The sequence below is a fragment of the Leishmania braziliensis genome, assembly GCF_000002845.2.
Source record: "Leishmania braziliensis MHOM/BR/75/M2904 contig, possible fusion of chromosomes 20 and 34".
NCBI lineage: Eukaryota > Euglenozoa > Kinetoplastea > Trypanosomatida > Trypanosomatidae > Leishmania > Leishmania braziliensis.
In genome coordinates, this window is record NC_017947.1 from 713,212 (window position 1) to 736,521 (window position 23,310).

Sequence of the window (23,310 nt, forward strand, 5' to 3'; positions counted from 1 at the left end):
CCGACGCCTTGCCCATCACATGAGTGGCACAAGCGTGTTCACGGTCGCAGGTCACGCCGACGTAGCGCCATCTAGGGCCTGACCGCCGACATCAGCAACGCTCTATCGTGTGAACCTGTGCTAGGACGTAGGTGCTAGTCCCTGGCACCACCTGGAGTGGCTTGGCACTGGCAGGGATAGGGCGTCTGCCTGGATTCCTCAGACCAAGTGAGCATCGAACCTTAGAGTCGCACCACGAAAGTGCCCCTACATCATGAGAGCGGGCAGGTACGTAAAGAGGTGAAGACCGAGAAACAAAGCGCGAGACAAGGGGGAACGCGTGAGAGAGGAACAGCGACGTGTGTGGTAGACGAATGCGTGGACATACAGAGACGTGCAGGCAAACCAACAGAGAGGCGAGAAAGGATTGAAACAAAGCATTGGAGAAAACTAGAAAGCCACGCATCAGCAGAGAGGGCGTAAAGACGAAACGGTAAGTCCTCTGCTTGTGTCGGGGGGGATGGGGAGGGTCGGTGTATGTACGTGTGCCTGTGCATCCCCCAGTTGGAGAGGGGGGCTCACAGTGAGAGAGGGTAAACTGTACGGAGAGTGACCCCAGTGCACCGTTCATGAATGTGACGCCGGTACCCAGGAGTGAGGAAGAGCAGGTCCCTTTACGATAGTGAAACGAACGACTTGGATTCCACGACAAGTCTCACTGGAAGACAGCGTGACACCACTCCAGTAGTAAGCCCATATCTAAATCAGAGGTGGTGCTTTGTTTCCGATTGACCTTTTTTCTCCTCGATTTCATTTTTATCTCATTCCTTTTTCTTTGCTTTTGTCGGCGCCTCGGAGCAGTGTGTTGCTTGATCAGCCAATGCTTCGCCCACACACTCAGGCAGCGTACAGTTTGCAACAGAGACGGGAGAGGGTTACTCTTCAGCTCTAACGGATGATTCACTTTTCGGTGCTGACATCCCATGCGCTCTCTAAGTTCTCTGAAGGCAAACTTGGCGAGCCCACCAGCACTAGCTCTCCAAACAATGTGTGTGTGTATGTGGGTGTGTGTGTGTTCATTAGAGCACAGCAAACAAAACCCAAGCGCACACCAAACCAGTCGAGTGAAGAGAGGCGTCGTAAAGTGCAGAGGATGCGCAAAGAACGGAAGATAAAACACGCACAAAGGTCGGGGCGAGGAGGCTGCACATTATGGTTATTGCAACGCTGACGCAGTCACCCCCTCCCCCCTCCAATCGCGCCAACCGCATAAGTCTCACACACAGAGGCACATACACAAACACACAGACACACACAAAGAAGGCAGGTATGAAAAAAAAGCGATAGTTGCCACATTGATGGAAGCACAGTGACGAGCCAATCCAACACGCGCACAGCAAGTGGGGAGCTGTTTACTAAAGTAGGGGAGAATTGAAATCTGAGCTCTCGCCCTTTTTCCTCTCTTCACTCGCCCCCATTGTGACTATCGTCAAAGTCGCATTGCAAGGGGTTGGACCGTCTATACAGCACCAAGGTCTACTGAGATGAGGTGAACCTCCCCATTCAGAATGCGCTGCAGGGCTGCCTGTAAATCCTCGTCGGAGCTAATGTGCTCCAGCAACGCATACCGCGCTGCCCTTGGCTTCGAGTGGCGTAGGACTACAATGGACTCCGTCAAAGACGCTGGCGCCTCTCCTAGAGACACCAGCTGTACGCCAAACTTAGAGTGGAGCTCATGCAACAGCTCTTCTTTATGCTGAGATGCCTCGAAGAAAAGTAACGGGTCGTTCTTGAAGTACTTGTGTACCTGGTCGAGATGGACACGTTCGCTAAGACTGAAGACACACAGGGGAGACTGGCCGCGAATCTTGCGAGTTTGCGGCGCACAAAACTGCGAAATCACTTTTGGGGTGTATTCGACCGGCACCACTGGGAGTGCGACGGTGGCCTGCCGCGCGGTGCCATGGGTTTGGAGGTGCTTCTCATCCTCGTCAAGGTTCACTGACTTCACGAAAGTCTTCGTGCCGGAGCTGCACTGGTTCTCTGCGCAGTCAAGGAAAAAGTGCGCGACGGACTCGTAAGAGATGTTATTTTTTTCGTGTATTATCAACTCGAACTTCTCCGCTGCATCGCCTTCTGCTGGAGTGTAGCGCAGCACGCCGAGCATTGGTAGTTGCGTGACCCCAAAGGCCTCCGCCACACCCTTGTGAAGGTTGCAATTACCTGAGAACACCAGGGGCAGCTGCTTTAGCTTCGGCGACAGGGACATGACCGACAGCATTGGCGGCACCTTGTTCTTCAGGGAGAGCAACACGCCAATCATCTTCTTTGGAGAGTTTCGAGCGGCGTGCTTTATCTCTTCTGCTGTGGTCACCTTCGTGACCTCACTCGAGCTGATTTCCCCTATCATTAAGCTCTGCAGTGCCGCCGCTGTCCGTTGGCCTTGGTAATCCTGGGCGGAGGAGACGGACTTTGCGCCGCTCCTCCAGTACTTGATCGTTGGAAAGCCACGAACACCGAACTGCTGCCCAATGTGGGTGTTCCGGTCGGCATCAATTGCGCCAACGCGGATGATACCCTTCATCAGCTGGGCAAACCGCTCAAACTCGGGGTGGAATTGCTTGCAGTGTCCACACCACGGGGCGTAAAAGAGAATGACTACCGGCTTGTGTGTGTTCACAAAGGCATTCAGCGAAGACGACGTCAGCTCCGTGACCGCCGACGATTTACCGTACGGGAATGCCACCGAGGCGTGCACGAAACAGGCGATCACCAAAAGTGCACCCAAGAGCCGCACTGCGGAGGGGGTACTGAGACGCATCCTCTAACGAGCCAAGAAGGGGATTAGGAGAAGTCACTACAGGACCAAAGAGTCGAACGAAATATATTTATGCAGACCTTGAAAGCAGCACCACGTGTGCCTCTAGGTGGTGGCTGGTAGGAGGCGCAAAAGTGGGGAGAGGGTCACCACGAGGACTGAATAGAGGCGGAAAAACCCTCAACAGAGAAGACACCAAACACAGGCATATATATATATATATAAGAATCACCAATGAGAATGACAGCAGAAGGGAACACCTTCGACAAAAGAAAAAGAAGTGCGAAGAGGGAATAGTAGTGGTCGTCACACTGCGCCGAATAGATCGAGGAACACACAGAGGACTCTTCAAGGTATTCCGCTGGCGCGGAACTGATGTAGTTTGACGCACCACTGTACAGCGACAGAAGGTGCAGGTCACTCAAAAATAAAGAAAACGTGTAGAGTCTGCGTGTGATGGTTGGCACGTTACCTGCAGCTGTGGCGCTGATGATTACCGAAAGCGTTTGAGGCACTACCAAAGCAAACAAGGGCAACGAAAAAAAAAAAGACGATAACTTTTTATTGTCGCTTGTTGTCTGTTGCGAGTGTTGCTGTTGGGGAAATACGTCTCTGATATGCCTGCGTGTGCCGGTTTATCATCGTTACGAAGAGAAGGAGACATGAACGAGGCCATGGTGAGGCAGCGAAACATTTCAAGAGTGAGTGGGGGGGGATGAGAGTGGAGTGAGTCGACGGCGTCCGTCCGTGTAGCAGGAGCGTCAACGGAAGAAAACATGCGCAGAGGAGAAAAAAGAGCGAAAAGGGGGTGATGGAGTACAACACAGCAAAACCTCTCCTAATGGAGCAGACCAGCAAAACATCAATGCTCTGTTTGAGGGAAAGAGAGTCCTTTACAGTGTCTCCTGATTCGCTCTCTCATGCATTCAATATGCGTGTGTGCAGCCCTTTTCCTTATGGGCTCCAAAAGGCCGTGCTCTCACGCACACAGGTCGAAAAAATGTACCGCAGATTGTCTATGCTGCACACCTCCTCATAGCGGCATGTAGTCTCCCTGTTTGAGGTTTCAGACTGTGAGTAGGAAGGACGAAAAAATTGGCAAGAACAGCAAAATGAATGCGACTCTCCCCTTCCTCTTCCGGCGCTTCGCCTCTCGCCCTTTCAAGACAAGGGAATCTGCAGAACATAGAAATGCGGTAAACGGCAGTGCGTGTGTGTGAAGAGGAGGGAGAACATCTAAAAGGAGGGAAAATAGTCGCGGCCCCAGCGTGAGCGATGCGGCTCTACGCGTCATTGGATTATGGCAACCGCTGTCTCATGTGATTGCCTGCAGCTCTACTAGAGTTTCTACAGAGAGAGAGAGGTATAAATACCTGAGGGCATCGCCAGGTACAGGTGGCAACGAACCCATCACTGCGTCACGACCGCCATTGCCGTTATTACGCTCAGCACGAGGCACACTGTACAGTAGATCTGCCCTTGCTCGTCCACGCTCATGATGATGGCCTCACCGCAGGAAGACATGAAAGTAAGTGGGATGAACCGCATGGAGAAAAAGGCTAAGGCGCACAAATCGAGCTTTGCATGGTTCGCGGCAACGGAAAACTGGAGAAAAACCAGTGACTCCGAGTGGTCCTCAATGGGCGCTCAGATGGAGAGAGCGCTGCCAACGTAGAGCAGCTCACTGTCGTCGGCAAGAGCCATTCCGTGGTCCATGACACACAGAAGCATCTCGTGCGTCGCCCTCGACTCGCGTAAAATGACCTTCTAAAGAGACACCCTTCGTGAGAGGAGGTGAAGCTTGGTCCTTGGTAGGGCTATGGAGCGCACGTGAGCTGCGACGCTGCGGCAGTAAGCTAGCTTCGACACAACTAGCAAACCGCCCTGCCTGTTTCGCCTTGGCTGCCCACTCGCCATCGGTAGACCATCGTGGTGTAACTCGCTTCCCGTCATTTGAGGGCGTCTTTCTCGTGGAACCATCAGATCAAGGCAGTGAAGGTAACATATTTTGTGCACAGTCCTCCGCTTTGTCTCGTGGAGTTGACGCGGACGAGGAGCCCGGCGAGGCGGCAGCGGCTGTGTCTCTTGTGACTATCCGTGAAGCGGGGCTGTTGTTACCCTGCGTGTCAATAGACGGAAGACTCACGGACAGGTGCCGCAACACACGTGCCTTCGTCAGAAAGACAAGGGCATTGGGATCAAAGAGTGAGGAGGTGGGTGAGAGCTGCAAGAGGCGCCAGCAGGTGGTAAGAAGATGCAACGCACACGTATGAAAACGACTGGCCGACGTGCAGATTTTGTTCGGCATACCTCGTCGAGAAAGTCTGAATGGCTGCATTGTCCAGCGACCGCCACCTGCACCACTGCTCGGCGGAATACGTGGAGACGGGTAGTCATACCGCGAGAGAGGCGCCAGGAAGGCGTGCGACATCGTAGACGATTGCGACAAAGAAGCTCAGGGTGCTGAGGGCGTGGGTGACAGTGGGAGTGCTGGCACGTGTGTACCCTGCCCATCCCACCACCACCCTCCCCCAGATAAAACGCAATACTACCAGGAGGCCCCTTCACGCAGAGAAAGGGAAAAAAGAAAGAGCACCGTAAGGTGAGAGAGAGAGAGAGCGAGAGCAACAACAAACAGCGCGAGAGCCCAAAACAGGAAAAATAAAAACAGGAGTGATGAAAAGAACAAAAGACCTGTGGAAGCCCTTATGTAGCCGCAAGTCGTGAATACGGCTGCCCTTTGTATGTCTATATGCGTATGTATACAGGGGGGGGGGGTTCGACGCCCCTTTTGTTTTGCTTTTCAACCGCCGTAGAATCGTCCTCTGAGGTGACTGTGTGTGGGGCCCCACCCGGCAAAACAACAACAACACATCATGTTGTGCGAGTGCAAGCGTGTATTCGACAGCGTGCGCACTTCTCGTGATGTCATCAGCGAGAGGAGATTGGGAAAGAACGATGATGACTTGGAAGAAAACAAACGCGCGCCCATACATACACACACACACACCGAGAGAGAGAGACACCAGAGAAAGAAAGAAAACAGAAGATAAGAAAAAAATATGAATAGAGATAGGAGAGAGCTTGACAGAAAAGATAAGCGTGTGTACCACCCCCTTTTTCCACCACCCCCCCCTCCGCCCCGCATGACGGATGGCGTGCTCGATGGTGTGTCTGTGTCTTGGGGTGTCTTCGTTGCGGTAGATCTTACTGAAGGCACTGCTTTGGGGTTCTTGTTTTTCCCTTCGCCCCTCTTCTTCTCTTGGAAATCGACCAGAAAGAGCGAGGAGGAGAGTCAGCCTCCTTACATTCGAGAAGGAGCGATGAAGGCGCCGATGAAATACGACGACGGACGGAAGATGAAAGAGACACAAGATGTCGTTTGATTTGATCCGTATGTGGAAACTGCACGGAATATCCAGCGGAAGATATGGCCAATGAGTGAGCGATGCCCTCAGGGCCGGCCGGGTCCAATTCCGTCCATCAAGGAGGCGTCACTGAGGAGGGGCGTAGGAGAACGATCACCTTACCTATTCCCTCCCTATCCTTCATCGCTCCCTCACTGAGTGAAGCAGCGGAGCACTAATGAGCGTCTCCTGGTGGTGGAGATCAGAAACCAACGACGAAAAAGGGCATCAGTCGCCCAGTATGAAGATCGAGTGAGAGTGGTGTGTCTTTGTTGGGATTGCATGAAGCAGAGAGGAGAAGCACAATGGGAAGGGGAAAAGGGGGAGTAAAGAGGGAAGGATGCTCTGAAAGAAAGGTGCGCGCGAAGGAGGTGTTGAGGGAGGGGGGAGGCTGGTGCACCTAGAATGTTTGCGCATTACCACAATGGAAAACGCCAAGAACAAGAAAGGTGGTAACAGGGGCCCACAGAAGCGGTTGCGACGGCGACTGAGACCCGCCGCGCAGTGAATTTGGTTCAACTGAGATGACGCGGAGATCGAGGAAGAGGTACAGCGAAAAGGGGAGAATACTGCGTGCTGTACGCCCGCATTTGTCTGGCTTCACCGAAAGGAAGTCCTCCGTCATCAGTGCTTCCTCATACCCTCTTTGTCCATTTCGCCCTGCTTATACGTGGAGCTGTGCGTAGTCCCACTGTGTGCGGAACACTGATCCACCTACACGCTTCCTTCCTCCTTTCCCACTGTGCTTACCGCGAAAGTACAGCGACGCTCCGCATCATTGTAGAATGCTACTTTTCTTCACTGGCCCGCGTGACTCAGAGAATTCAAGGGGCGAAAACACATAAAGCAGCGCAAAACACTCTTCGGTAACATAAACAAAGGTGTGCATCTATAAACTTGAGAAAGACAAACACCACAGGAACGTCAGCTTTGCCATCGTTTCGGCGGCGGTACGTGTGAGTGGCTGTGTGTACAGGTGTGCATGCGTTGCCCGCAGTCGCGGCCTGTACTTCACCTCTTCCCTTCGAACTCGCACGCCACGCGTTTCTGGCGATCAAATGATCCATACTATCACCCCTTGTGTCAGCCTCATCTTCTCATCCTCTTCCCTGTCTCCTCCAAACTCCTGTCAAAGCCATGAGTCAATGAAGTAGGTCGAGGAGTGCGAAGTGCCTGTAAAGGTGGAATGGTAGTGCGCGTGCGATACTTCCCCGTTGCACGATGCGTCTTTGGTGGACGACAGCCCAGGGTGCGGTTGCCAGAATCCCTGCGGTGAGGCGGCGGATAGCTTTGATGAGGACGACCGCCGCAGCTGGCTTGAAATCGACGAGGCACACGGTGATGCTGGTAGGACGCTGCGGTTCAGTCGCCCAGGCTCCTTGTGGAATGAGTGAGACTGCAGGAATGCAGAGCGAAAAGCTCTCCGGTCATGGATCGCATCGCACTGGGTCTCCTCCAAGTTTGGGAACCGTAGTTGCTGGACATCGAAGAACTGTGTGGGGTTCGATGACACTGGTGAGGTCACCAGCAGAGGTAGAACTGGTAGCTTGACCGAAGACGGCACCGCTGTAGAGCACGGTGACGTCTTTCTCTCTTCATTGTCGTTGAGTACAGGGGACATCAATGCGGGCTGCTTTGTCTCCTGTCGTCCGCTCCGCTGTGCCCCACAGATGAACGCAGTGCCACCAGTGTCGCCCTCCGAACTCTCCACGGCAAGGTCCGCGCGCTGCGCCGCGTGTGCAAGGGGCAGGTTACGCCGCCCAAGTCCAGGAATGGTCAGAGCTTGAATGTACTGCGTGGGTGGTGGCATGAAGGGAGAGTAACAGCTATCGCCAAACGACTGCGCTGGGGACTGGGTCGTGGGCACTGTCGGGATACCGAGGCTCAGCGTGTCGGCGACATAGCTGGGCATGGCCCGTCCACTTATAGAGCGATCCGTAGAACTGTGCATCAGTGCAAGGCCACCAGTCAGGACATCGGAGCTGCTTAGATTTTGAGGCGGCTGGTGCAATGGTTGCGCCTGCACCTCCCTGAAGATCGCCGAAATCGCTGTCGAGTCCCCTGACACCTCTTCAGCGGCTCGCTCGGAGCGCAAAGCTGTGCGAGATCGGTTTAAATGAGCAGAGAAGGTGTGATCGCATGGAAAAGTGCTGGGAGTGCCTAACGTGGTGGAGCTGTACAAAGAGATCGGCTGCGGCAGCGGTGGCTGCGGCGGCACAGCAGTGCTGGAAGGGAAGCTGTTCAGGAGACGCGAAGAGTGGCCATCGATGCAAGATGAGGGCGGCTGCGTCAGCTGTTGCTGCTGCGATACCTCGCTGGAGTGCGGTGTCCAGACGCGGGTTGTCTGGCGGGCCCCCACGCAGATCTGTGACACAGAGCACTCCGAACTGATGCTGCTGATGCTGTGCCCACAACTCAGGTAGTCGGCCATGTTGCCATCGGAGTAGGGTGGTACACCACCCCCTACGGAGGCCCATAAACTGGTTGACTGGCGCCTCGCAGCGCAAGCGTTCTTTGCCATCACAAGCTGGTCCATCACAGCATCCGGCGTAACTGCGTCATCTTCGTCGCCATCGCATTCGTACGCTTCGCCCTGAATTGCAGATACTGCAGGAGACGATGAGACGGATGCACGAGGCGTGGAGGTCAGGATGGTGTCTGCTGTCGCAACGGCGTCGCTGGCAGCAAGGTCGGGGTACACCGAAAAACCCTTCGTGGGTATGGGTGACAGTTTCACTGGCGTAGGAAATCCTGTAATCAGCGCCACGCTTTCGCACCCTGGAGTTGCGCTGGCGCCTCTCCATCTATGTGGCCGATGCAGCGGCGTGGGTGTGGCGAGGATACCGGCATTCGGAAGCGAGGAAGTCGAGGAACCTGTATGCGCTGCCGGCGTGTGGGCGGCTGAGACGGTGTGGTCGTTGAGCAGACGAAGGAAAAGCTCTTGGCGAAGCGGCGACGGCATGGGTGTTTTCAATGCAGATAGACTGCCGCTCGCCCCCGCAACAGCTGTGGACGCACAGGGCGTACCCTCAGTCTGGTCATCCTTCGCCACGGCCAACAGAGCCCCGGCATCGTCCTTGATGACTTTTGGTGTGAGGCCTTCCTTCACAGGCGTGCAGTCACCCGGCAACTTTGCGTCCAGCGACTCTCCAGTGGAACCCACAGGGGCCGCGGCAGATAGCCCAGACTCGCTAGGTGTTGTGTAGGATGACACAGAGGTTGCAGCGTAGTGAACGGAGAAGTGCTCGTGGGAGCTGCAGTCGGTGCTTTCACATCCACCGGTGCCGTCGTGATTCGAAGCGAGCAGCGCGCTCGGTCGTACGTCGCGAGGACGAGGAGGCGTGTGCGCCACTGCATCGACTGCTGCGCAGAGTGCGGCACGCGTTGTCTGCAACTCCGGCTGAGGGATGCAACAACTGGGTGAGGCAGTGGACAGGTCCATGAAGTCGTCCTCCTCGCCGAAGAGCACACGCTCCGCACCCGTGGCAACGATGGGGACGATTCCACGGTCGGCGTTAGACGTGAGCAAGTGCGACAGTGGCCCCATCCTACTATACTCACGAAGCGCTGAAACGGTGTCACTACACTCACTACTCGCGCTTAGTGCCGGGTCGGTATAAGCAGCGGATTCCACTTTGCCTGTCTGGAAAGAGGTCGCCAGTTCTAGTGGCGGTTGAGTGAACCCATGCATAGTCTCGTGACCGTCAGTCCCAACGCCCGACATCCACTCACCAGGCACGACTCCAGCTGCAGCACAGCGCACCGAAGCCTGGGTACCTACTTGGTCACAAGACAACAGCACAGGACTCGAGGACGCAACCACTGCAACCGGAGGCCACTCGGCAAACGATGAAAAATGGCAGTCGCTTTCCGGAAGTGCCGCCGAGTCGCCACAGCTGTGCACGTCATCCACAAATGGGCTGAGGCTCATCCCCTGAAGACTCTGGTGTGGGCACCGCTTCGATAGCGCTTCAGCTCGAGCGCTCTTTGGTTTGCCTATTGTATCGTTGACGCCATGACTACTTGTGCATCGAGCAGGCGGCGGAGGCGGAGGCGGAGGCGGAGGCAATCGAGGAGATGGCGAGAGAGCTGTTTGGGAAAGAACCCCGTCAACCCACCATGCATCCCTCGGGTCCGTTACCGTGTTCACGGTGAGTGTGCTGCATAGAGAGTCGAGCGCGCTCCGCTCGGCAGCAGCGGTGGTAGTGTTGCCCAGAAAGCCTGCCGCCTCGCGTGGTCGGCTCCCTTGACACGTTGTCGATGACTCGGATGGAAGACAGCGGGAACGTGAAGGGGAGGAACATGTCCGAGTCTCGCTCAAGTTCACCACAGAGCGCGTACCGCACTGGTATACGAGAACCCGTCGTTCCATGTTCGGCTGCATTCGGCTTGAAAGCAGCAAGAAAAGTGGAGATGCGGGGCGAAGACCAAAAAAAAGTGAGATGGTCCGCCTTCTAGTCGTGGTGTCAAGGATCTATACATGTATGCGTCTCCGGTGTGGGCGATATGTGCGCGTCTGCGCCCTCTGAGATGAGACAAGGCATGCAATATGGTGGAGGGCAGGCGACAGAGGCAGTCCCGCTCTCCCTGCTCAACAGAAGAGAGAGCAGGTTCACTGTCGTCGCAAGGCCGCGGGTGTGACCACACGCTAGGGGGGGGGGGGGCTGCTTCTCGGCCGAGTGGTGTGTCTCGAGCCTATGTGTATCGATGGATGGGTACGCGCGATCTGGCGAGTGTCTCCGCCTCTTCTCGAGGGGGGATGGCGAAGGGAGAGAAGAGGGCGGTATCTTTTGTGGGAAGACTGAGGGCGAGGAGGTGCATGCGCGACAACAGCAGAAGAGATGGAGAGCACGCAAGAGAGTTGAAGCGTAACTAAAGATGTGTGAGACTCCAGTGATGACTACGCTTGCGAAACCTGTCTGTGTGTTTTTTTTTTACGCTAGAAGAGAAGAAGCAGCGGAGGAGGTATGGTGGAGTCTTGTCGTAGATGAACAGCAAATTACTCAGAAGAAGAGTCCGGTGACATTGGGGGGACACAGAGAGCCATTTCTTGGCTGTTTGCGCACCAGCAACGGAGGACGTGCATCGCCACTGCCGCGTCACGTAAATATGTGTCGCCACCTTATTTTGTTCCCTACTATGGGGCGATAGTGCTGTGATTTTTCCTTCGTGGTGCTTACACCCAATACTCTCCCAAATTATGACGAGTAGGCGGGCACAGAAAAAATGCTGCCTGTGTGTTACGGAGACTGTGCGGAAGAATGAAAAAAAAAAAATGAGGCCCTGGCAAGGGGCTACACTGGTGAGAGGAGGGGAGGGAATGCGCAGCTTACTACGTCGTAAAGGCGAGGTCTGCAACAAGGGCGATGTGGTCGGACGGATATTTCTTGTTCGGCAAGGCAAAGTTCTCTGCCAGCTCGGCCTCTGGAGGAATGGGCACTGTGCGAAGGACTTCTAAAGAGTCTTCGGAGAAGAAGATGTAGTCAATCACCTCACGAAAAGTGAGCGTGAAGTTCGTCCACGGCAGTGAGAGATCGGTGCGCTGGTAGGCGTCCTGCAAGTGCATCTGTGGTCCGTAGAGCGCCTCGTGAAACACCTTCGTAATAACGCGCTCCCCATACTCGCGTTGTGCGGATTCCTCTTGTCCTTGCGTCTCGTTACTTGCTTCCACAGGAACATCTGCCAACTTGGTGGTGGTGGGCTTCGCCGTTTCTGCTGGCGATTTTTGCTGCTGCGTGGGACTCTTCCGCGCCACTCTAGTCTGCGGCAGAACCGCGTCCCTGTCAAGCAGCTCTCCGAGGTTCTCAGCTTCGTAACCAAGCAGTCGCGCGCAACCCCACCAGAAGAGCTTCCCCTTATCCCACGATGGGTGATTGGCCTCCACCTGACCCGTTGTGAGGAGACGGTACGCGCCGGTGGGGTGCGTGCAGTTGAAATCCCCACACATGACAACAGGTCGGTGCGGCGGTGCATGGTCGGCAAAACTGGATGACGGTGACGCCACCGCGTCCCCGCCAGGCGGAATCAGGGACGCCTCGTGCAGCCAGTGCAGCAGCATGTACGCTTGCAGAATACGAATGTGGCACGCATTGGCGTGGTAAAAAAGATGCGTATTACCGACCACCACCTCCTTGTCACTGGTGGTTTCTCGAAGCACCACTCGCGCCCCAATGGTGGTCACTGTGGAAAGCGCTTCCTTCAGCTCAGGGCAAGCACCCACCCGCCCCGCCAGGTCCGGAAACATGGAGGAAAGAGTTTGAAAGTTCAGCGGGACAGACGCGGATTCAACGAGATGAAAGCGAGACTCGCGAAACAGGAAACCGCAGCCCTCCTTCACCGATCCAGACTTGTTGCAGTACACCCCGTCGTACCCGCACGCGCGCATCACAGGAAGAAAGTAGCCTTGAAAGACATCTCGACCGCACTCCTGCAAGCAGACCAGATCCGCATGATAGGCTAAGAGCTCCTGCGCGATGCGCACCTTTCGGTTCTCAAGGTCGAGAACCTCATCGCTGGCAAACGGGTATATCTTCGCCTTGGAGTTCTTCGATGTGCAGAAGTCATCGTAGAGTATGTTGTAGGTGACAACGCGGAAAGCCGGGTAGTTGACATCCGTGACCGTCTCCTGCCAACGTGACACCGGTGGCGGTAGCTGGCGCACCACACCAGGCAGACGCATCTCCGTCCAGAGGCCAGTCGCGGGGTCCAGAGAAACCCGCAGCATCATCGCCTTGCCCTGCAGGTCGCTGGTTGGCGTGAAGGTTGGCGCGGTGCCAACCACGCGAAAGGTTGCATCTCCGTGAGTGGGGCTGCGCGAGCTCGCCGACGCCTCAGAGAGCACGCACCACTCGTAGCATACCCTCTCCTTGGACGCGAAGAGCAGCGACACGTCTGCGCACGCGAGCGGCAGCCCTACGTACGGTATACCTGGCGAGGTGAGAGAGGTGATCGTAGGCACGTTGTAAAGCACACGTACGTTGGTCTCATTGACGCACAGCACCTGAGCGTGCTTCCAAAAGACGGAGTTCGGTAGTACTGGGTTCAGTTCCGTGTACGGTGCTGTTTCGCTCAATGACGGGAGGACAGCTGACTTCGCCCCTGGAGCAGCCAGGGAACTGTCCGCCTCCGCCACCCTGGCGAGGTCGGAGGAGCGGCAGAAGGCGCGCACAGTTGGACAGTCAGCAAAAATTTGCTCCTTCGTGATCCGTTTCGAGTTATTCCTGCTTGGCCGCGGTGGCGCGAAGAGCAGACGGATGCGATCCAGCGTTTTGGATGCCACCTCCTTTTCCTCCCGAGCCATGCTCTTTACTACCACTGTGGAGACACGCTTCGGCTGCGACGGTGCCGTAGTACCCGTCACGGATGATGAGGACGGCAATCCATTGCTCGCTGGTTCCGAGAGCTGGATAGACAGGTCAAGAGTAACGACCTGACTTCCCTCTGGGTGGAGCACCACCACCTTGTTCTTTCCCTGCATTATGCGCTGCAAAAGTGGGCGAACCACAGCGGATGGCACTATGTGCGATGACGATGAGGCTGAGGATGTGGAGGTAGTGCCCTGCGATGCAGCGGTGCGCAACGACGCTGATGTGGCGGCCTGAGTGTGGCGCCTCGCTGCGTTCCAGCGGCTTTGCGCCCTCTCCGTCCGGTAATCTGTCAGAAAGGACGCAGAAGCGGGGGACGCGGTAGTAGCCTTGGAGGGCGGTTTGCTTCTCGCCAAGGATGATTGAGTGACTGGTGTACTCGCGGCGGTAGTGTTTTGCTGATGCGTATCCACGTGCGAGGCGGAAGTATCGGCCGAGTTGGATTGCGTCGCGCCAAGCGACGAGGCGAAGGGGCGAAAGCGACGCAGCGGCAGCCGAGAAAGCATGAAGAAAGACGAGGCAACAGCAGCAAACCTACAAACACGCACACACACACAGCCAACGATAGCGGCACGAGCAACGACGACAAAACAAAACAAAAAAAAAGAGAGGCGCTCGTGCCGGAGCGTGACGCGCTAGACCGTGACACACGCGAACCACAGACACGTGTAGCACAGACGGACACTAGACGGAACCGTCGCGCCGATCTACTGTATTGAGTTGATGCGACTCACCATACTCAGTGCCATATCGAGGGGTAAAGAAGACACACAGGAGCGAGAAAACAAAGTGCACCTGTGGAAGCAGCAGCAGCAGCAGATGTAGAAGGAGGGGGGGAGGCTGAAGCTGTCGAGAGTGATGTCGCTGCTGGACACACAAGTCAATATTAGAGCCACCTTACCACGTGCACCGGGCCCTTCAGAGAAGCTCTCAGCGAAGGCAGAGGGAAGAGGCCCACAACGAGTGAGCAGACCGGTACGGCTGAACACACCGGTTGCGAAAGGAAAGCAGCAAATTGTAACACTTCTAGTGCTCATACAACTGTCTGTATGACGCCACTAGCCACCTATGTGCCGCCCTATCAACGCTGGCAGCTGCCCCTCTGTTCGTGCGTGTGGGTCTGTGTTGATTCTCGTTCGTTGGTTCGCTTCCCCTCCGCAGCAGCGGCTAACAACCGCCCCTTAAATGGGTAAACACACCCCCAAAAATAAATGCGCATCCGCTTTCACAGAAAAGCAAGCGCACACACACACACACACAGACACACAGAGTACCGTCACCGAGCGCCACAACGAGTTTCTCACCTCCCAGTCGCAGCTTGCAAGTATCAGAAGGAGCAACGCGCAACGACTCAAGTTATCTTATGCGGCAAAGGCAGCCAGGAAAGCTGCTGATATGGTCACTACGCTGTCGCGTTTACTGGGGGTGGCGCCTTCCCACGATAATCCTCTGCGATGTCCCAGCATTTGGGCTTCACTGTGTTCACCGTCAGCGCCACCATAGGCGCCACGCAGGTCACCACACCACACCAGGCCATTTCAAGCACAAAGCTGCAGCACAGCAGAACAGCGAGCGCTGACACAACGCTCATGGTCACGGAGGCGCTCACAAACGCCTCGTACGAAAATGGCACGAGCACTTCGTTACCCTTTGTGGCGACACCACGTGATACCGCCACCTGCGCCGCCTTTGACAGGTGCTGCTGCATCTCTTTATCTGCAAGCCCGTAGGCCAGCACAATCGTCACGAGGAATAGCAGCGCGCCGCTCATGCACACGTACACGAGCACATCCTTCACCACTGAAAGAAAGGGTTTCTGCAAGATGGCTAGGGAAAGGAATGAAAACCACTGAAGGGAAGTCGTTACGGTAACCATGATGCCGCAGCCACACAGGCTGAGCAGAAGGAAAGCGGGGAAGAACAGCGGTCGTGGAGCTAAGAACAGTTAAAGAAGGGAGAGGCGAATACACCAACAAGCAGAGACAGCCGCATAAAGTAAGAAAATATGCTCGTGCACACAACAGTAAAGCCAAGACACGGGGGAGAGAGGAGATAAGGGGGGAGAGAAAGGAGAGGAGAGAAGGCGGAAGATAGATACACAGGCATATATATATATGTATACGGCCCAAGCGCAACAGGTGCGCACTACTGTCCATCAGATAGTCAACAGGCGCCCAGAAAGGTACACAGAGGTCCCGCTGCACCGCCTTTGATGGGCACTGCATCGGCAAACCACGCAGCAATGCCTCTCGTTCATTAGCAGCGTTGCGTTACTCCCGTCGCCTAGCCCTACACGCCTTGCAGGGTATGATCCTACAAGCAAGGCCTGAGAAGCTAGAGTTGCGATCTGCTCGTTTACTTCCTCTCATCACCCATGCAAAAGGTGCTCACAGGATGATAAGTCGGCCTATCACCATCATGACGCAGCTCAACGCGCGTTTATCCTCGCTTGTCCATGAAGGCCCTTCTCGCTCTTGGGCCGTTGCGCGTGAAGACTGCCGCTAAAGCGACACCAAAAAGGCTCATACACAAACACTCATACACGCAGCAGCACAACACAAAGCGTGTGAGTGGTGGCCAACACGGCAACTGCTAACCACGATGGAAACAAACGAACAAAAAAGACATGAAAAGTCACGCGCCATCGAGAAGAGAGGGGGAGATTTTCCTAAACACGAAGGGGTGATTAGGCTCTGCGCGGGGGGCAGGTGTTGATAAACAACGATTTCGTCAGTGCGCAACACTAAGCCTACACTTTCCCCTCTCTGTCCTGCAGGTACTTCATGCCCCACCTACACACACACACACACACACACACACACACACGCAGAGAGCGACAGATGCGCACCCGCTTCTGTAGAGCTAGCCGTTCCGCGTACCACACAGCGCTCTGTGGCGTGTACCGCGACGGCCGGATGTTCCATCACACACTTCGACCGTCCACCAGGTCCTCCAGCTCGTCGATCGTCGACGGAATCTGTGAAAGTTTCAGACGGCACACGACGGGATTGTAGCGGCCCGTCTCCTGCGACTCCTCTGGTGTCAAGGTCGGGTACGGGCTGCTTGGGAATCGCGAGCTCACAAACGGGTCCTCGACATCGATGAACATACGGAACCTCGACATCTCCTTTGCGTTGAATCCGCGGTCCAGGTGGTGGCTAATCACGAGGCACCGGCTCGTGTCGACATGGATCTTCTCGGCGGCCCGTATGTACAAGTCCAGGTGAGGTTGTCCCTTGATCTTCCAATCGTGCGCCTCCTCGCCGTCGATGGAGGCCACGAAGAGACGTGTCAACTGCGGGTTCGAGGCGAGCAGCTGCTTCAGCGTCCGGCTGTACGACACCACGGCCAGCGTCACGCCGTTCTCCACGAGGCACTTGAGCAAGGAAAAGAGACCAGGATTGACGGGTGGCGGCGTCATGAGTACCATCTCTGTCATCTCCGCCACCTTCGCATTCGCCAAGCCATACCGTGTCTCAACGATCTCGGCATCTTCCGGCGTGCCCAACTCCAAGTGCACACCACGACGCTGCAAGATATGACCAATGCCACTAAACGAAATCTCGCCGTCCTCGCACTGATAGACGACCTTTTCGATAAACTCCTCCGGTGTGAGCGGCGGGATGGGGCGGTTGTGCAGTACCCGGTACGTATCGAAGAGCGTCTCCAGCGTCTTGTACCACGAGCGGTAGCTGTATTCAAGGAGGTTGTCGAAGAGGCAGTCGGAGAGAAGCACCACGCCGTCGAACTGCGCCACTTGGCTCAGCCTCGTACGCGGGATAGCAAGGTGCGTAATTTCGGGGCAGTGGCCAAACCCGGTGTGGAGGTGAATGCGCTCACCGCGGGCGCCGTGGATGAAACGCAGACTCGCACCGGAGAGGAGGTCGTACGTGATGTTCACGTAGTCCACCAACACCCGCAGCACCGCGCCGCGCCACTTGATCGTAAAGGAGTACCTCTCGACCCTAGCTGGAAGGATGGGGTTCACTTGCAGCCCCTTGTGAGAAAGTCGCACCCCGCCGCAGCCGAAGATGAGCCCCGGCAGCGTCGTCGCAATCGCGCTAAAGTGCAGACCGCCCTCCGCGGAGTAGACAATGTTGTCGAGGTCAATGTTGGCCAAGGAGCGAAGAAGAGGCATCGGCTGCGAGAAACTCGATCGCGCGCGGCACAGCGCGTGCACCATCACAAACAGCGACTCGGGTGAGTCAAACGTGCACAGTGGGAGGTAATACTCGAAGTTTTGCCGAAAGTCACGCTGGTCGAACTCGTCGGGGTAGAGCAGCATCCCAAGGAGCACCTCCGGCACATCGATGAGTTTGCGTCGGTAGATGTGGATGGGGTGGTAATTCAGGTGGAGGGGGTGCCTTGCTCGATCGTTGCCCCAGTCAAGCAAGGTGTCGAAGTTGTCATGCACCATGTACACTCCAAGTCGCTCGTGGCGCTGCGGCACGACGATACCGTTGCCGACAGCCTGCAGCTCAGCCATCTCATGCCGAGTCATCCTCAGCGAAGCAAAGACGCTATTCAGCTGCTCCTCGGTGAGATGTCCTTGTTGACGATCGAGAAACGAGAAGGCGGACGAGATGTGCCTCCGCGCGGAGATGTTGACGTAGAAGTTGCCCGAGGCATTGCTATTGTACTCATCCGTACCGGCAATGTTATCGAGGCGGAAGACGGTATGGTCGTCCTGCCACTCCCCACACTGCGGCCAGATGCGAGCCGACTCCATCATCAGTTCGAGGAGCAGCAGCCGATCCTCGGCCGGGATGTTCTCCGATGCATCATCGTAGAGGGCAATGAGAAAGCCAATCTCAGCGTTCACGTGGAATCGAGCATTGCTCACATTGGCGGGATGCGTTGAGTGCACTCCACTGATCGTTTTCAGCGGGAAGACGGCGCCACGGTTCATAGCAAGGACGCGCGCATACTCGCGCGACTGCGGTAACATGTGGTATACGCTCTTCAGCAGCAGCAGGCATGCCTCCGGCTGGGTGAGGAGGTAGTACAACCCATAGTAAATGTACTCTGACAAGTTGAACAGCAGCCCGTCGCCGGCGGCCGAGAGTCCAGAGCGCGACAGCCCGCCCTCCAGTCCGTGGCTAACCATAAACATGCGGAATGCGTTGTACACAAAGGGGAGCGAGCTGCGGCTGGGACTCAGGTCATCCTGTAGTTTGACATCCGCGTCAAACGTCTTCCAGAACAGTTCGAGCGCAGCCCTCTGATCCGCAATCATCTCCTCGACCGTCGGCAGGGCTCGCAGCCGCTGCTCTGTGACTGCACGTTTGTGGCAGGCACGGAAGGTCAGCACAACACTATCCGGCACTCTCTCTGGTGTCAGCGTCAGCATGAATCGCTTCCTGATCACGTAAGACCTCTGCGCTTTGTTTGGGCTGTGAAAGGCGTGGTAGTTCCACGTGTCTGGTCGACGAAAGGCGGAAGTGTCCCTACCATGCCGGTCGCTTCTACCGTGCACCTTGCCCTCCTTATTGCTGTAGCTACTGAGGCCGTCCCGGGAGCCACTGGCGTTCACATTGTACAGGTCTCGCAAGAACGGCGATGTCGTATCGCTTTCGGGATCGCGAGTCCACGGTGTACTCTGCACTTCGGCTTGCAAGAGGCTATATCGGTCGCCGTAGTTTACCACGCAGCTCACCTCTGTAAACGTCGTCACCGCACTGTCCGAGGTCAGCGAGGACTGGCATATTCGGTCCATCCCTTCGTGGACGACATCCCAGCACTCCTGGTTAATGGAGATGAGCACGACAAGCTCGATCCGATAGTTCAGGCTTTCTTGGGGGCGGTCAATCGTGAGCGACTGATGCGTCTGCTGCGCCCTGTCGGACATGTTATCCATACTAAAGCTGTGTGGCGCAGAGGAACTCATCACACCATTGTCCAAGCCGGCGTTGCTGACGCTGCCGACAGACGCTGGCGAACCTATGTCACTCAGTCGGAAGTCGGTGTAGCACACCTGCGCACCCCACGCACTCAAGTCGCTGAGTGCGACGGTGCGCATGTAGTTGGTGTCGAAGATGACGCCGTTATCGGCGCTCATGACGTCGGAGCACTTGCTGCGGTACGCACCGTCGTCGAGGTTCAGCTCTCGGTGCGGAATCGACGACAGTGTACCTGATTCACCGTCTAGCATGCAGTCGAAGTCGACCGTGCAGATACTCGCCCCCACCTGATTAGTGCGAGGAATGCCCTTGAACTCCCAAGTGTCCGTCGGCTCCTCGTGGTAGATGCCATTCATTAGAACCTCCGTCTTGAAGCCAACCCTTTCCACCTCGCTCAGGTGCCGCAGACCAAGGTGACCGTTGGTGCTGTACATGACACTATCAGTGATGCTGTTTGGCACGAAGGCGGACGCCTCAGTGCTCTGCACCACTGTTCTGCCCTCGAGACGGAAAATGGGCTTCTTCGGGACCTCGTAGTCCCGCGCTAAGAGGGGGTTCATGATCACCGCAGCCGGGGCAGAGAACACGCACGTACACACACAAAAAGAGGGAAAGGTAATGAATCAGAAGGTATGGAGCCCCAAGCACGGCTCGAATAACGATCAAATCGACCGAGGTGCTGTTCCACACCCCACGCACCGACAGTGAGGAGAAGTGGGTGCAAAAAGCGTATACCTCGACGGAACACAGGTAAAGACGCGGAAAACAAAAATGCAACTACTCGTAATGCCTTGAAAAGACCAGAGAGAAAGAGTAGGGGTGTCGGGACGAGAAGGCTAGAACTAGAGAGTGAAGGGGAAGAGGAGAGCAAATCGTCAACAGCGACAGAGCCCCAAAGGCACTAATATACGCAGGAGCGAAGGGGGACAAAGGGAACGAGCGTTAAGACGTAGCGACAAAAAAGAAGAGAGAGAGGGGGGAGAAGGTGAAGACATACGAGAAAGTGAAAGCGCCGCAGAAAGACAAGGACAAAAAGGCCGCACAAAGGAAAAAAAAAAGAGACGCAGAGATCGAGCCGTGGTAAAGGTCGTCGAGCGTAAGCCACAGGAAGGGGATTATGCGCAAGAAGGGGTGGTGTTAGCGAAACTAGCTGAGGTATTTTGCTGTCTCTTTGGAGTGGGGAAGGGGAGGTAGAGGGCGAGGGGACGGGATATATTTATATGTGGGTGGGTGTGGGTGGGTGGGGGGTGTCTTTTGTCTTTGTTAGAAATAGTACGGGTGAGGTCCTCGTTGTGTGATGGTTGCCACCCATAAAGAAGAAGGGCGAAGAAAATCCGCCTGTGACCGCTGGAATGATGGTTACACTGTGGCTATTTTCCTTTCCACTGATATGAGGTGAGTCAAATGTGGAGGGGCGCAACAAGATTCCCCACCCCTCCAAAAGTCTGGCGCGGAGAGACAGAGGCCTGTGAACTAACTCACACAGTCACCTGCGAGCGTGCACACACAAGCAAGCTAATAAAGACAACAAATGAGCAGAGAAAGCCATGAGGTGCAAAAAAGAAAAGATTGTGGGCACGGAGAGAAGGGGGAAGGAGAGGAGTAAAAGGTCGAGAGCCGGTGTACGGTCAAAGAATCAGCGTTGCTTCGGTGGAGATTCCGACAAGGATCTCACCGAAGAGGTTCGTTCGCAGTGCGGCACAACACCCATCTCCTTGTGCGCGTCGCCTCTGCAGTAAGGCTCCTAATCAGGGCAGCAGTTGTGTACAAACGGAGCAGACGGGTGGGAGCGGTTTTTTTCCGCCGTGCTGTTAAGGTGAATTTGAGCTCGACAGGTTCTAGGCGTTGGAGGGAGGGGCAGTGCAGAAGCTCGAAGCCGCGTGCTCTTCCCCAGGGCCAGCGTTTTCTCTCTTTCTTCTCTTCGTTAGTCACCAGTGCCTCCTCCCTCTCTCAGGCCTTGGCTCTCGTGAGTTTGCACTACGCCTCCGCACTTTGGCACTGAGACCGAGTACAACACGGTGGCGACGTCAGCTGCCTGTGGCCAGACACGAAGAAAAAAAAGAACGAACAAACAAAAGCGAGAAGACGAGAAGGATAACCTCCGCCTGTGGCAAAATGAGGAGCGGAAAACAAAAACAAAAATGCAGACAGACCAGAAGCACAAAGGGTGGGTTAAACCAGAACAACGGGCGACGAAGAACTTAAAGAGAGAGAGGGGGGAGGGGAAGGAGGTGCGCGGCAAACAGTCCACCTGTCTCCTCTGGCTCGCCTTCTCCAGCCCGAAACCCTCCACTGTGGAACAAGAAGAGCAAAGGTAAAGGAACACGAAACACAGGAAGGGGTAGCGGCAGAGACGCAGACCATAACAACCGTACGCCACTGCTCGTAGCAACAACAACAACAAAATATGGTAACGCCGGCAAAGAGTACACGGCGAGAGAGAGAAAGAGAGAGAAGAAAAAAAAGAGAGGCACCAAGGGTGCCGAGCGGAGAGGCGTGCTGAGCCGTGCACGCACAATGTGAAGAAAAAAATATATAAACAAGACGAAGAGGAAGGGGGGGGGGGTGGCGCGCGCACAGGTGTCTCGCTGCCGCGTCTTCGCTTTCTCTCATGTCCTTTTGCGTCTTCTCGGTGATGACGTTTGAGTCACCGCCTCCCTTTCTGGGTGTGCGGTGCCTGCAGGGTTGCTCTCCGAGTCCTATGCGACTACATATATGTTCTTCTGTTCTATTTTGCCTTTTCCTCTTGCCTGGGCGCTTCCGGAGGCGCCTCTGTCGCGGCGGCTACTGTTATGATGATGAAGGATGGAGAGCTGGCGAGAATTGTGGGTGACAGTTACTGAGTCCGATAGAGAAGATTGCAGAAGGGTCAAGGCTCATTCTAGTCTTTCATTTTCGTTTACTGTCTTTTTTTTTTTTTTCGATAAGCGCTCGCTCAGAAGAGTTAAAGGCACTCGAACAACAAAAAAGCCCGTAGTTTTCTTCTCTTGGTTGATAGCGTCGTAGCAGCGCAAGACAGCAATGTGTGAGCGCCCGCTTGTGGGAGAAATGTCTTTTAGCAGGAGCGTGAGGAGGAATACCAAAGTCGTGCAGAGGCTTACAAGCAACACCTTTTGAAGGACTCCAGAAAAATGAGGGGGGAGCTGAAAGGGAGCAGCTGAGGTCGCTTGTGAGTTCGTCCGGGAGCAGAAAATGTTGCTCTATGGCGCTGCCTCGGCTACCCAGAAGCATGGCGAATCTGACTGGAGAGGACCCTAAAATGTACTTTGTTCGTTTGCTTGTTTCTTTTCTCTTACATGCTATGAGAGTGCAAAGATGCGCAGAGGTGGGCATGATGGGCGAGGTGGCTGAAGGGGGAAAGCGAGGAGGGTGGTGGACGACCAGTAAAGAAGGACAGAGAGAAGCAACAAAAGGGAAGCAGCGATCGCGAAACAAATGGCAAGCAGATACCAAGAGGGTTGCCGATGATGAGGAAGATGCGACACTGTCGACAGGACACAAAGACCTAACCACCTCCGTATATCACCGATTTCTCACAGAAGTGAGTCGCAACACCGAAAGAGGAATACCGATGCGCATCTGCCATCAACATCGAGGACACCACGCTTGCTATCCAGCACCATTGAGGGATTTGACTGTCCGCTGCGGTGTCTATCTCTTTTTGCGCAGTACTGAGAGTCTCTCTTTTCGCTTTACGGAGGGAACAGCAAAGAAACAAAGCACACCCACCCACCCACCTACATATACACACACACGCGCGAAACCAAAGCAACAAACAATATCGCTTCCAGCACCTACAGAGACAGGAGTACCGAATGACACATAAAAAGACGCGACGCAGT

The 23,310-nt window shown here is 55.4% G+C and overlaps 5 protein-coding genes across 5 annotated transcripts; all 5 read right to left on the minus strand.

Moving 5' to 3' along the window:
- Positions 1–1,498: 1,498 nt before the first annotated feature.
- Positions 1,499–2,800, minus strand: LBRM_20_1700 (conserved hypothetical protein; the record flags this gene model as incomplete). The annotated part of the gene is made up of 1 exon (XM_001564402.1): positions 1,499–2,800. One exon carries the CDS (start codon positions 2,798–2,800, stop codon positions 1,499–1,501), a length of 1,302 nt encoding a protein of 433 aa, XP_001564452.1.
- A 4,533-nt stretch (positions 2,801–7,333) lies between these two features.
- On the minus strand, positions 7,334–10,588 carry LBRM_20_1710 (hypothetical protein, unknown function; the record flags this gene model as incomplete). The annotated part of the gene is made up of 1 exon (XM_001564403.2): positions 7,334–10,588. One exon carries the CDS (start codon positions 10,586–10,588, stop codon positions 7,334–7,336), a length of 3,255 nt encoding a protein of 1,084 aa, XP_001564453.1.
- A 948-nt stretch (positions 10,589–11,536) lies between these two features.
- On the minus strand, positions 11,537–14,074 carry LBRM_20_1720 (conserved hypothetical protein; the record flags this gene model as incomplete). Its single annotated transcript, XM_001564404.1, has 1 exon — positions 11,537–14,074. One exon carries the CDS (start codon positions 14,072–14,074, stop codon positions 11,537–11,539), a length of 2,538 nt encoding a protein of 845 aa, XP_001564454.1.
- An 896-nt stretch (positions 14,075–14,970) lies between these two features.
- Positions 14,971–15,444, minus strand: LBRM_20_1730 (conserved hypothetical protein; the record flags this gene model as incomplete). The annotated part of the gene is made up of 1 exon (XM_001564405.1): positions 14,971–15,444. The coding sequence occupies one exon, from the start codon at positions 15,442–15,444 to the stop codon at positions 14,971–14,973; it is 474 nt and encodes a 157-aa protein (XP_001564455.1).
- Positions 15,445–16,491: 1,047 nt separating this feature from the next.
- LBRM_20_1740 (conserved hypothetical protein) lies at positions 16,492–20,028 on the minus strand (the record flags this gene model as incomplete). Its single annotated transcript, XM_001564406.1, has 1 exon — positions 16,492–20,028. One exon carries the CDS (start codon positions 20,026–20,028, stop codon positions 16,492–16,494), a length of 3,537 nt encoding a protein of 1,178 aa, XP_001564456.1.
- Between the last annotated feature and the right edge of the window lie 3,282 nt (positions 20,029–23,310).